This window comes from Apteryx mantelli, chromosome 31 (genome assembly GCF_036417845.1).
Source record: "Apteryx mantelli isolate bAptMan1 chromosome 31, bAptMan1.hap1, whole genome shotgun sequence".
NCBI classification, from domain to species: domain Eukaryota; kingdom Metazoa; phylum Chordata; class Aves; order Apterygiformes; family Apterygidae; genus Apteryx; species Apteryx mantelli.
In genome coordinates this window covers 2,726,243-2,739,194 of record NC_090008.1, presented here as the reverse complement: position 1 = coordinate 2,739,194, position 12,952 = coordinate 2,726,243, and the positions used below count along the sequence as shown (strand labels likewise).

General features: G+C 70.1%; 1 protein-coding gene across 4 annotated transcripts; it reads left to right on the top strand.

Annotated features, from left to right (window-relative positions):
• The first annotated feature begins 240 nt into the window (after positions 1-240).
• SEMA6C (semaphorin 6C) lies at positions 241-12,918 on the top strand. Of its 4 annotated transcripts, none has more exons than XM_067313587.1 (18): positions 241-308; positions 1,700-1,868; positions 1,949-2,063; positions 2,551-2,608; positions 2,729-2,785; positions 3,064-3,165; positions 3,525-3,615; positions 3,865-3,987; positions 4,535-4,623; positions 5,280-5,497; positions 6,408-6,539; positions 6,636-6,791; positions 7,640-7,858; positions 8,529-8,666; positions 9,950-10,027; positions 10,227-10,282; positions 10,800-10,847; positions 11,728-12,918. In XM_067313587.1, the coding sequence occupies exons 2-18, from the start codon at positions 1,748-1,750 to the stop codon at positions 12,600-12,602; spliced, it is 2,676 nt and encodes an 891-aa protein (XP_067169688.1). In that variant the 5' UTR covers positions 241-308; positions 1,700-1,747; the 3' UTR covers positions 12,603-12,918. The 4 variants fall into 4 exon arrangements, with proteins under 4 accessions (XP_067169688.1, XP_067169691.1, XP_067169690.1 ...); XM_067313590.1 differs by having other exon boundaries at positions 11,843-12,567; XM_067313589.1 differs by having other exon boundaries at positions 11,717-12,567.
• Positions 12,919-12,952: the final 34 nt, after the last annotated feature.

The window sequence follows — 12,952 nt, the reverse complement described above, 5'->3', positions numbered from 1 at the left end:
GGGCAGGCAGTGCGGGTGCAGCGGGCGCACACGCGCGTGCAAGCCCGTGCACGGACCCGTGTGCACAGCCCAGCGGGGCCGGACCGGGACCGGGACCGGGACCGGGACCGGGGCCGGTGCGGTGCCCCCCGTCGCCCTGCGCTGCCCCCGCCGGGCTCCGCCCCGGCCCGGCCCGCCGCTGCCGGCCCCGCTGCCGGCCCGGCCCCGCCGCCGCCGCCGCCGCCGCCGCTCGGGTCCCTTTCCCGGCCCGTTCCGGGGCGGAGCCGCGGGGCCGCTCGGGGCCGCCGGGGCCGGGCGCGGCGGAGCCGGTACCGGGCGCGGCGCGGCGGGACGGGACGGGAGCGGGGCCGTGGCGGGCGGCGGGCGGCGGGTGGGGGGGGGGGGGGGAGGTTGTGTTGTTGTGTTGTTGTGTGTTGTGTTGTTGTGCAGCCGGGGTGCGCCGGGATGTCTGTGTGTGTGTCCGTGTGTGACAGCAGCTGTGCGCGGGTGGTGCGGTTCGGTTGTGCACAGCCGGACAGTTGTCTGTCCGCGCACGGCTGTGTCTGTGCGTGCCCGCGTGCGGCTGTGTGCGTGTGTGCGTGTGTGTGCGTGTGCGTGTGTGTGTGTGTCTCCCCGTGCGGGTGTGCGCACGGCCGTGCTCCCGCTTGTGCCGCTGTGCATCGTGCCCCCGCTGTGCTGGCAGCGGCTCCCAGTTCCCGGGGCACTGGGAGTACTGGGGGGGGGGGGGTGCACTGGGGACAGTGGAGCAAGGGGACAGGGGCTCTGGGAGTGCTGGGATGGGGGCACTGGGAGCACTGGGAACACTGGGCTGCCGGTCTGCTCTGGGGGGGGATCAAGGAGGGTCCCGGGAGGAGACGGAGGGGGGGGCAGGCAGTGCCGGGGACCTGGCGAGCACCTGTGTGCATGTCCCTGCTCTCAGGGCTGGCCGTCCTGGATGTCCCCAGGTCCCCGTGCTCGGATCCGGCTGTCCTGGCTGTCCCTGTGCTCGGGGCTGGCCATGCTGGATGTCCCCACACTCGGGGCTGACTGTGGTGGATGTCCCCATGCTTGGGGCTGGCCATGCTGGATGTCCCCACACTCGGGGCTGGCCGTGCTGGATGTCCCCACGCTCGGGGCTGGCTGTGCTGGATGTCCCCACACTCGGGGCTGACTGTGCTGGATGTCCCCATGCTCGGGGCTGGCCATGCTGGATGTCCCCACACTCGGGGCTGACTGTGCTGGATGTCCCCATGCTCGGGGCTGGCCATGCTGGATGTCCCCATGCTCGGGGCTGGCGTCCTGGCTGTCCCCACGCTCGGGGCTGGCCATGCTGGATGTCCCCACGCTCGGGGCTGGCCGTGCTGGATGTCCCCGTGCTCAGGGCTGGCCATCCCAGCTGTCCTGTTGCCCAGGCTTCCAGCTCCCTGAGGGGGGGATCCCCCTTTTGGGGTGCCTATGCCCCCCATGGGTGCCAGACGCTTGGGTCCCCCACCCTGGCTGTCACCCCACCCTGGTGACAGCCGCAACACCTGGGGGGAGGGGGGAACAACCTGCATTACCTCCCCCCACACACCTCAGTCTGTCTCTTACATGGGGGTGGACTGGGTGCCCCCACCCCCTGCCTCAGTTTCCCCCCACCCTTGGGCTTAACCTCTTCCAGCCTGGCAGGGTGGGTGCAGCTTGGACAACCGGGCTCATTGCCCACCCCGTGTCTCCCTAGGATGCCCAGTGCCTGCGTGGGTGCTGAGCCCCCCGCTTGGCCCCAAAGATGCCACCGACTGTCTTCCTCCTCCTCCTCCTCCTCCTCATCATCATCCTTGGGTGGCCGGGGGGGATGGCGCTGTCCTTCCCCCGGGACCTGGTGGCCCGCAGCACCGTGGGGCTGGCAGGTGAGCGGGCGCACGGCGTGGGGCCGGGGCGCGGGGTGCGGCGGCCAGGGGTGACGCGTGCCGCTGTACCCCCCTGCCAGGCACCGCCGCCTACCCCCGCTTCAGCGGCCTCCGGGACGACAACGTCACGGCCCAGCTCGGGCTCGACTTCCAGCGCATGCTGCGCCTCAACGGCACCCTCTTCGTGGCGGCCCGGTGAGCGGGGCCTCGCACGAGGGCCGGCACGCTCGGGCCTTCCTCCCCTTGCCCATCCTCACCGGCCCCGGGGCCCCCTTGCACACCTTCGGGCCCCCGTGCATGTCCTTGTGCCCCTTGCATGACACTGGAACCCCTTGCACGCCCTTGTGCTCCCTTGCACAGTATTGTGCCCCTTGCACGGCATCGGGTCCCCTTGCACGTCATGTCCCTTGCCCGCCCTCGTGCCCCCTTGCACGTCCTTATGCCACCATGCATGACCCTGTGCACTCGTGCCCAGCCTGTGCCCCTTGCACACCTTCATGTCCCCTTGCACATCCTCGTGTCCCCTTGCACGTTCCCATACTCTCTCCAGTGTCCCTGTTCTCCCTGGTGTCCCCTCACGTGTCCCTGTGCCCCTTGCACGTCCCCATGTCCCCCTGCACACCCCCATGTCCCCTCGCACATCCCCGTGCCCCTTGCACACTCACAGCCCCTCTCCCCCCAGGGACCACATTTACGCCTTCGACCTGGGGCAGGACAAGCGGACGCTGTATCCCGAACGGGTAAGGGGGACACCGGGGTCGGGGGGTGCTGGCTCCCAGGGCGAGGGCAGGACCCGGACGCCTGGGTCCCGGGGCCAAGGGCCACCCAGTGCCCAGCACCCCCCCCCTCTCGCCCAGCAGCATCTCACGTGGGAGACGCGGGACAGGGAGAACTGCGCCATGCGGGGCAAGCTGCAGGTACGGGGCGCGGGGACAGGGGGACAGGGGTATGGGGGGCACGGGGACAGGGGGACGGGCATGGGGGACACGGGACTGTAGGGGAAATGGGGGCACAGGGTATAAGGGCATGGGGACATGGGGTAGGGGGGGGTAGGGGGGCACAGGGTTATAGGGGGTATGGGGACATGGGGGTATGGGGACAGCTGGGCCCAGCTCCTCCTGGGGCTGGGGCAGCTGGGACCCCCTGTGTCCCCCGTGTCCCCCCGTCCCACCACGTCCCCGTGTCCGTCACGCAGGACGAGTGCTACAACTACATCAAGGTGCTGGTGCCGCGGGACGCCCGGACCCTCTTCGCCTGTGGGACCAACGCCTTCAACCCCCTGTGCCGCACCTACGAGGTGGGGGCGGGCGGCGGGTGACACGAGCGCGGGGGGCCTCGGTGGCTGCATCTCCTCCAGGGAGCAGGCGGTGGAGGGGTGCAACGACCATGGGAGGCCTCAGCGGCTCCATCCCCGCCAGGAGCCCAGGGTGGTGGGGTGTGATGAGTCTGGGGGGGTCTCAGCAGCTTGATCCCCTCTGGGAACATGGGGGTAGCACTGCTGGGGCTGGGGGGGCAGGTGAGACGAGCGTGTGGGTTCTCAGTGGCTCGGTTCCCCTCTGGGGAGCTTGAGGGTGGCGATGCCCAGGGAAGGTGGCTGGGCGGAGGGGATCGGGGTGTGATGAGCATGCAGGGTCTCAGCGGCTTGCCCCCCCCCAGGTGGGCAGCCTGAGGCAGGAGGGCGAGGAGGTGAGCGGCCAGGCCCGGTGCCCCTTCGACGCCAAGCAGAGCAACGTCGCCCTCTTTGCTGGTGGGTGCCCGGAGCAGGGGGGGACCCTGGGAGGGGGACAGAGACCCTGGTGGGGACAAGGACCCAGGCAGGGGACCCTGGGAGGGGGACGGGGTCGCTGGGACAGGGATAAGGACCCGGGCAGGGGACCCTGGAGGGCACAGCGACCTGGAGATGGGGACCCCGTGGTGATGGGGACCCCGAGGTGATGGGGGCCCGGCGTGTGCCTGCACGCCGAGGTCCCCGTGTCACCCGTCGCCTGTCCCGCAGACGGCAGCCTGTACTCGGCCACGGTGGCCGACTTCCAGGCGAGCGACGCGGTGATCTACCGGAGCCTGGGCGAGGGCAGCCCCCCGCTGCGCACCCTCAAGTACAGCTCCCGCTGGCTCCAGGGTACCGGCACGGCACGCGGGGGGACAGGGATGGGGACGGGGACATGGGGGGGGCACAGGGGGTATGGGGGATGGGGACATGGGGTTTGGGGGTAGGGGGATACAGGGGCGCATGGGTACAAGGGGAGGGGGTGGACAGGGGTTTGGGGTACGGGGGTGCAAGGGTACAGGAGGACAGGGGATGGGTGTATGGGGATACAGGGGGACAGGGCATGGGGGGACAGGGTGATATGGGGGTACAGGGGGACAGGCATAGAGGTACAGGGTGATACAGGGGGACAGGGCGTGGGGGTACAGGGTGATACGGGGGTACAGGGGGACAGGGCATGGGGTACAGGGAGACAGGAGGACAGGGCATGGGGGTACAAGGTGATACAGGGGGACAGGAGAACAGGACACCAGGGGTTGGGGACATGGGGCGCAGAGCCCGGCTGGCATTGGGGCACAGGGGGCTGGGGGTGGGGGACAGGCCCAGCCCCAGACGCCTGGGTCCCCCCCCCCCCGAGCGGGTCCGCTGCAGGGGGGGCTCACAGGCCGCTGCCCCCCAGAGCCCCACTTCGTGCAGGCCCTGCCCTACGGCCCCTACGTCTACTTCTTCTTCCGGGAGATCGCCGTGGAGCTCAGCGCCCTGGGCAAGGTGGGCGCAGGGGACGCGGGGGACACGGGGGGACACAGGGGGACACGGGGGACACAGGGGGACACGGGGCCAGGACAATGCCTGCGGCACCCTGGTGCCCATCCCCTTGGCGTCAGGGCAGGGGTGCCCCAGTGCCCATCCCCGTGGCGTCTGGCCGGGTGCTGGCTCCACGTGCCGACGTCCAAGGTGGCCCATGGGTGCCGACCCCAGATGCCGATGCCCATGGGTGTCCATGGGTGCTGATGCCTGCACATGCCAGTCTGGGTGCCGGTGCCTGTGGGTGTCCATGGGTGCTGGCCCCAGGTGCTGATGCCAAGGGGTGCCAGCCCAGGTGCTGATTCCCGAGGGTGTCCATGGGTGCCAATGTCCATGGGTACTGATGCCCGTGGGTTTCCATGGGTGCCAATGTCCATGGGTGCCAATGCCTGCGGATGTCCGTGGGTGCTGGTCCAAAAGCCAATGCCCGAGGGTGCCCATGGGTGCTGGCCCCAGATGCTGATGCCCAGGGGTGCCAGCCTTGGGTGCCAGTGCCCATGGGTGCCAACCCGAGTGCTGATGCCCCCGGGTGTCCACGGGTGCCGCTCTCCATGGGTGTCAGCCCGGGTGCCGATGCCCGTGGGCGCCAGCAGCCACGGGTGACGATGACGGCAGCGCAGGTGGCGGTGGCCCGGGTGGCCCGGGTGTGCCGCAACGACGGCGGGGGCTCGCCGCGGGTGCTCGAGCGCCGCTGGACCTCCTTCCTCAAGGCCCGGCTCAACTGCTCGGTGCCGGGCGACGCCGTCTTCTACTTCGACGTGCTGGAGGCCGTGACGCCGCCCCGGCGCCTGCACGGGCGCCCCGCCGTCCTCGCCCTCTTCGGCACCCAGCGCAACAGGCACGGGGCCCGGCACCCCGGGGACGGGGGGCATGGGGACGTGGGACATGGCATGGGGACACAGGGACCTGGGGACACGCGGATACAGGACATGGAGGCAGGAGGACACGGACGTAGGGACACGGGACATGGGGACGTGGGACATGAAAATGGGGACATGGGGATGTGGACACAGGGCATGGGGACATGGGCTCAGGGACATGGGCGCATGAGGGGTGGGAAGACGGGGACATTGGCATCTGGGAACAGGGGCATGGGGACATGGGCACGTGGGGGTCAGGGACATGGGAATATGGGGGACAGAGGGGACAGGGACATGGGCACACAGTGATGGGGAGGAGGCATGGGGACATGAACATGTGGGGACACAGGCGTGCAGGGGGACATGGGCAAAGGGACATGGGAGATGGGGGACAGGGACATGGGCTCTCAGGGGACGGGACGGAGCAAGGGGTCATGAGCAAGTGGGGACATGGGCACGCAGGGGACAGGCAAATGGGCACAGGGGCACACAAGCGGGCAGGGACATGGGCACGTGGGGACATGGGCATGGGGACGCAGTGACATGGGCTCACGAGAAACAGGGATGGGACAAGGGGCATGGGGACACTGGCACATGGGGACACGGGCACACAGGGGGACATGGGCACGGGGACACGGGGACTTGGGTTCACAGGGGATGGGGACAGGGCAAGGGACTGGAGAACAGGGGCATGTGGGGACATGGGCACAGGGGGGCACAGGTGCAGGGACAGGGGTATGTGGCACAGGGGCATGAGCACTTGGGACAGGGGACATGACACGGGGCCAGGGGCTGGGTGGGAGCTCGGGACGCTGGGTGGGGGGGACCCAGCAGGGCCAAAGGAGCCCCGGGGGTGTCCCCAAGGTGTCACCGCCATTGTCACCGCAGCATCCCCGGCTCGGCCGTCTGCGCCTTCTACCTGGCCGACGTGGAGCGGGCGTTCGAGGGGCGCTTCCAGGAGCAGCGGGGCCCCGACGGCGCCTGGACCCCTGTGCCCGAGGAGCGGGTGCCCCGACCCAGGTAGCGCCCGGACGCCTGGGCCCCCGGGGGGGGGGTTGCATGCACAGGATTTGGGGGGGGGGGTGCATGGGTGCTCACGGCTGCCGTGTCCCGCAGGCCGGGGTGCTGCGCGGGCGCGGGCTCGGCGGCGGCGTTCGGCAGCTCCAGCGACTTCCCCGACGAGACGCTGGCCTTCGCCAAGGCCCACCCGCTGCTGCGCGACGCCGTGGCACCCGCCACCGGCCGGCCCCTCTTCACCCGCACCGGCAGCAGGTAGGGCCCCCGGCCACCCCCGTGCGAGGGGGTGCAAGTGGGTGCAAGGCTGCAGTGCAAGGGGCTGGTGCAAGGGGGTGCAAGGGGGTGCAATGGGGGTGCAAGGTGCAAGGACCCTGTGCAAAGGGGTGCAAGGGTGTGCAAGGACCCGGTGCAAAGGGGTGCAAGGGCATGTAATGGCTCGGTGCAAGGGGATGTGGGGGGTGTGCAACGGGGGTGCGAGGCCCTGGAGCAAGGGTGTGCAAGGAGCCGGTGCAAGGCTGCAGTGCAAGGGTGAGTGAGGGTGTGCAATGAGTCAGTGCAAAGCGGCGCGAGGGCGTGCGAGGGCCTGGTGTAAGGGTGCACAAAGTCGTGCATGGGGGTTCAAGGGCCTGGGGCGAGGGGGTGCAAAGACCCAGTGCAAGGGCCCGTGAGGCCAAAGTGTGCAGGTGTGCAAGGCCCTCAGTGCAAGGGTGTGCAAGGCCCCCGATGTGAGCGGGTGCAAGGCCCCACTCTGAAGGCATGCGAGGCCCTGGTGCAAGGGGGTGCAATGGGGGTGCGAGGGCATGCAAGGACCCTGTGCAAAGGGGTGCAAGGGTGTGCAAGGGCCTGCAATGGCTCGGTGCAAGGGGGTGTGGGGGGTGTGCAACGGGGGTGCGAGGCCCTGGAGCAAGGGTGTGCAAGGACCCGGTGCAAGGCTGCAGTGCAAGGGTGAGCGAGGGTGTGCAATGAGTCAGTGCAAAGCGGCGCGAGGGCGTGCAAGGACCCTGTGCAAAGGGGTGCAAGGGTGTGCAAGGGTGTGCAAGGGTGTGCAAGGCCCCAGCGTGAGGGCGTGCGAGGCCCCAGCGCAAGGGTGCGTTGCGGCGCAGGCTGACGCAGCTGGCGGTGGACGCGGGCGCGGGGCCGCGGGGGAACCACACCGTGCTCTTCCTGGGCGCCGAGGACGGGCGGGTGCTGAAGGTGCTGGCGGCGGCGCGGGACCCCGGTGACATGGGGGACCCCGGTGACACGCCGGAGCCCGGTGACATCCGGAAGCCCGGCTCCGAGGCGCTGCTGCTGGAGGAGATCAGCCTCTACGACCCCGGGCGGTGAGACCCGGACGCCTGGGTCCCTGGGCAGAGGGTGGTGGGTGACGTGATGGCAGGGGGTGCTTGGTGCTGCCTCCGTGCCTCAGTTTCTCCATGTGCAGAAGAGGGGTTGGGAGGGTGGGAAGAGCCCATTCCCATTCCTGGGAGGGGAGGGGGCATCCTGGGGCCACGGGTGCTGGTGGGTGCCGTGGGGTGGAAGGTGGCGATGGTCGTTGTGGAGCACGTGGGTGCCGTGGGGTGCTGATGGGTGCCGTGGGGCCATGCAGGTGCCGTGGGGGGGCTGATGGGTCTCATGGGCTGCTGGTGGGTGCCATGTGGAGCTGATGGGCGCCGTGGGGCCATGTCAGTGCTGTGGGGCGCAGGTGGGTGCCACGTGGGGCTGATGGGTGCCATGGGGTGCTGATGGGTGCCATGGGGCCATGCAGGTGCCATGGGGGGGGCTGATGGGTCTCATGGGCTGCTGGTGGGTGCCACGTGGGGCTGATGGGTGCTGTGGGGCCAAGTGGGTGCTGTGGGGCGCAGGTGGGTGCCACGTGGGGCTGATGGGTGCCATGGGGTCTTATGGGTGCTGTGGGGGGGGTCAATGGGGGGCTGAGAGGTGCTGGGGGGGGGGGCTGAGGGGTGCTGTGGGGCACCGGTGGGGTGCTGACACGAGCGGTGGCGGGTGCAGGTGCCGGGGGCCGCGGGGCGCCAGCCGGGTGCTGGGCCTGGAGCTGCACCCGCCGGGCCGGGAGCTCTACGTGGCCTTCGCCGGGTGCCTGGTGCGCCTGCCCCTGAGCCGCTGCGCCCGGCACGGCGCCTGCCGCAGGTGAGCCCACGGGGCGGGCGAGGGCACGGGGACGTGCGAGGGCGCAGAAGGGTGCAAGGGTGCAGGGGGTGCGAGGGCATGGGGAGAGCCCAGGGGTGTGCAAGGGCACGGGGGTGTGCAAGGGCGCAGAAGGGTGCAAGGATGTGGGGTGCGCAAGGGCACAGGGGTGTGCAAGGGCAAGAGTGTGTGCAAGGGCACAGGGGTGTGCAAGTGTATCAGGTGTGCAAGGGCACAGGGGGTGTGCAAGGGCAAGAGGGTGTGCAAGGGCACAGGGGTGTGCAAGGGCAAGAGGGTGTGCAAGGGCATGGGGGGTGTGCAAGGGCAAGAGGGTGTGCAAGGGCACAGGGGTGTGCAAGGGCAAGAGGGTGTGCAAGGGCATGGGGGGTGTGCAAGGGCAAGAGGGTGTGCAAGGGCACAGGGGTGTGCAAGTGTATCAGGTGTGCAAGGGCACAGGGGGTGTGCAAGGGCAAGAGGGTGTGCAAGGGCACAGGGGTGTGCAAGGGCAAGAGGGTGTGCAAGGGCATGGGGGGTGTGCAAGGGCAAGAGGGTGTGCAAGGGCACAGGGGTGTGCAAGGGCAAGAGGGTGTGCAAGGGCATGGGGGATGCAAGGGCACAAGAGCGTGTGAGGGCATGGGCTGTGCAAGGGTATCAGGTGTGCAATGGCACAGGGGGTGTGCAAGGGCACGAGGGCGTGCAAGAGCACATGGGTGTGCAAGGGCATAGGGTGTGCAAGGGCAGGGGGACATGCAAGGGTGCAGAAGGGTGCAAGGGCGTGGAGGATGCAAGGGCACAAGAGCATGTGAGGGCATGGGCTGTGCAAGGGTATCAGGTGTGCAATGGCATAGGGGGTGTGCAAGGGCACGAGGGCGTGCAAGAGCACATGGGTGTGCAAGGGCATAGGGTGTGCAAGGGCAGGGGGTGTGCAAGGGCACAGAAGGGTGCAAGGGCATGGAGGATGCAAGGGCACAAGAGCTTGTGAGGGCATGGGTTGTGCAAGGGTATCGGGTGTGCAATGGCACAGGGGGTGTGCAAGGGCACGAGGGCGTGCAAGAGCACATGGGTGTGTAAGGGCATGAGGGTGTGCAAGGGCACAGGGGGGGTGCAAGGGTATGGGGAGGTGCAAGAACATGGGACGTGCGAGGGCCCAGGGCCACGGCAGTGTAAGCGTGAGCACGTGGGGCGTGCGAGGGTGTGCGAGGGCCACGTGCACGCGTGTCCCTGCCGGCGGCGCCCGGACGCCGGGGTCCCCGCGGGGCGGGCGCTCAGGCCGTGCTGTGCCGCAGGAGCTGCCTGGCCGCCCGCGACCCCTACTGCGTGTGGCTGCCGGCCGGCGGCTGCGTCCCCTTCTCCGAGGACCTCCCGTAAGTGACACCGGTGGTGGCCCGGGGACGCCGTGCCCCTCTGCCCCTCGCACGCGGCCTGGCCTCGCACAGCTGCTCGCGCTCGTGCAAAGAGCCCAGCCTCCCTGATCGCCTGTGTCCCCTCCTCGCGGGGACACTGGGAACGGTGGCTGACATGTGTCCCCCCCCGTGTCCTCCTCGTGTCCGCCCGTGTGCTCAGGTCGGGCTTCGAGCAGGACGTGGACGGAGCCCCCGGACTCGTGGGGACCTGCCAAGGTGAATGGGGACATGGGGACATCGGGTGACATGGGGGGACACCAGGGGACATGGGGGACATTGGGGACACAGGGGGACCTGGGGGGCATTGGGGGATGTGGAAGGCACCAGGGGGATATGGGGGGCTCCAGGGGGTGTGGGGGACATTGGGGACCATTGGAGGACATTGGGGGACATCGAGGACATTGAGAGACATTGGGGGACATGGAGTCGCTGAGGGACAGGGGACATGGGGGGTGGGGGGGGACATGAGGGACACTGGAGGACTTTGAGGAGCACCAGGGCATGCTGGTGGCACGAGGAGACACTGGGGGATGCAGGAGCATTAGGAGACCTGGGGGGTACCAGGGGACATGGGGGGCACTTGGGGCCTCGGGGGGGATCCCAGGGATGTGGGTGGCACTGGTGGATGCAGGGGGACACTGGGGAATGGGGGGACATCAGGGGAACGTGGGGGGCATCCAGGGGGACACGGGTGGCCCCGGGGTCCTGGCCCAACTCCCCTCTGCTCGCACAGACATGCCGACCACAGGGGACGGGGACAGCGACGGGGACTTGGCCCACGGTCAGTAACGCCCATCATCCCTGAGCACCCACCGGGTGATGCTGCATGTCATGAGACCCCAGGGACCAGGGAGGGACCCGAGGACCAGGAGGGACCCCGGAGACCAGGAGGGAGCCCAGGGACCAGGGAGGGACCCGGGAACCAGGGAGGAACCCAGATGTCCTGAGCATTGGGGGTGGGCACGGGGGACCAAGGGGGGACCCCAGGGACTGGGGAGGGTCCTGGGGACCAGGAGAGACCCCAGAGACCATGGAGGGACTCAAGGACCAGGAGAGACCCTAGGGCCAATGGAGAGACCCCCAGGACCAGGGAGGGACCAAAGGACCAGGAAGGACCGCAGGGACCTTGGAGGGACACCAAGCACCAGGGAGGGACCCAAGGACCAGAAGGGACCCCTGGGGACCGGGGAGGGATCCCAGGGGCCAGGAGGGACCCCAGGGCTTGGGGAGGAGCCTCGGGGACCAGGGGGGACCCAAGGGCCCATGAAGGGACCCATGGACCAAGGAGAGCCCCCGGACACCAGGGAGGGACCCAAGGACCAGGAGGGACCCCTGGGGACCGGGGAGGGATCCCAGGGGCCAGGAGGGACCCCAGGGCCTGGGGAGGAGCCTTGGGGACCAGGGGGGACCCAAGGGCCCATGGAGGCACCCATGGACCAAGGAGGGCCCTTGGAGACCAGGGAGGGACCCAAGGGCCAGGAGGGACACCAGGGACCAAAAGGGACCCCATGGACTGGCAGGGACCCCAGGGAATGGGGAACACCCATGAACCAGGAGCTGGGGTGGGGACCCCAAGGACCTCACGGGGAGGGGAGGACCCAGGTGTCCAGGTGGGGGGGGGTCGGGCCCTGACGCGGTCCCTGCTCGCAGGGGTGAGGCAGGACTCACCGGGCTCCTCGGTGCCGCTGCCGGTGCTGGCGGGCTGCGTGCTGGGAGCCTTCGCGCTGGGCGCCCTGGCCGCCGGGCTGCTGGCCACCTGCTACCGGGCTCCCGCAGCACCCAAGGGTGCCGAGACCCCCCCGGCGCTCCCCGCCGGGCTCCGTCGCCCACCCGAGGCGCCCCAACCGCCCGCCCCCCGCCTTTACCCCCCGCTGCCGCCCCGCCACGGGGACCCAAGCGTCCGGGAGCAGCACCCGGAGCTGGCCCAGCTGCCCACCCCGGAGCCCACGCCGGAGCCGCCGGCCAAGACGCCGCGGGAGCATGGTCACAGCTCCCCGGGGTGCCCCCAAGCCGCCGTGCCGGGGCCCCCACCCAAGGTCACCCTGGACGAGCTGCTGCAGCGGCTGCACGGGGCCGGCGGCTCGGGGTGGCCGGTGGCTCCGAGCCTGCCGGGGGGATCCGGCTCCTTCGGGAAGCGGGTGCAGCCGGACGCCGCCCCATATTTCGGCGTGCGGCGTTTCGACGTGCCCCCCGACAGCCCGCCGCGGCGGCGGCCGCTGGTGCAGAGACACTCGCTGGGGGGGCCACCGGCGGGGCCACCCGGCCCGGCGCAGGGACTCACCCGGATGCACTCGGCAGGGGCCGGCGGGGGGCTGGCGCGGGCGCCCCGGCACGGCGTCCTCGAGCGCTCGCTCTCCGCCAAGCCCCAGCTGCTGCCCAAACCCCTGCTGGTGCCCGCGGCCCCCGGGCGGCCCTGAGCCACCCCAGGGGACACGGGGACGTCCTCGTGTCCTCCCCCCCCCCCAGGACAGGGCCTCGGAGATGGGATCCAAGGATGGTGGTCCCCGAGCTGCCCTCGTCTCCCGGCTCTGGGTGATGGGGGTCCCCGTGTCGCCATATCCATGCGCTGGGTGATCGGGTCCCCATGTCCCCAAGCTGTCCCCAGCTCCCTGCCCCAGGTGACTGGGTCCCCGTGTCCCCGAGCTGCCCCAGGCTCCCTGCCCTGGATGATGGGAGTCCCCATGTTCCCGAGCCACCCCCATCTCCCTGGGTGACAGGGTCCCTGTGTCCCCGGCTCCCCAATGTCTCCCAGCCCCGGGTGATGGGGTCCCTGTGTCCCCAGCTAGCCCTGTCTCCCTGCCTCAGGTGACAAGGGTCCCTGTGTCCCTGGCCACCCCCACCTCCCTGCCCCAGGTCACAGAGGGCCCTGTGTCCCCAAGCCACCCT

Coding starts and splice junctions, on each gene's coding strand:
- SEMA6C (XM_067313587.1), top strand. CDS start 1,748: ATGCCACCGACTGTCTTCCTCCTCCTCCTCCTCCTCCTCATCATCATC. Junction 2,609..2,728: donor GGACGCTGTATCCCGAACGG/GTAAGGGGGACA, acceptor CTCGCCCAGCAG/CATCTCACGTGGGAGACGCG. Junction 4,624..5,279: donor AGCTCAGCGCCCTGGGCAAG/GTGGGCGCAGGG, acceptor ACGGCAGCGCAG/GTGGCGGTGGCCCGGGTGGC.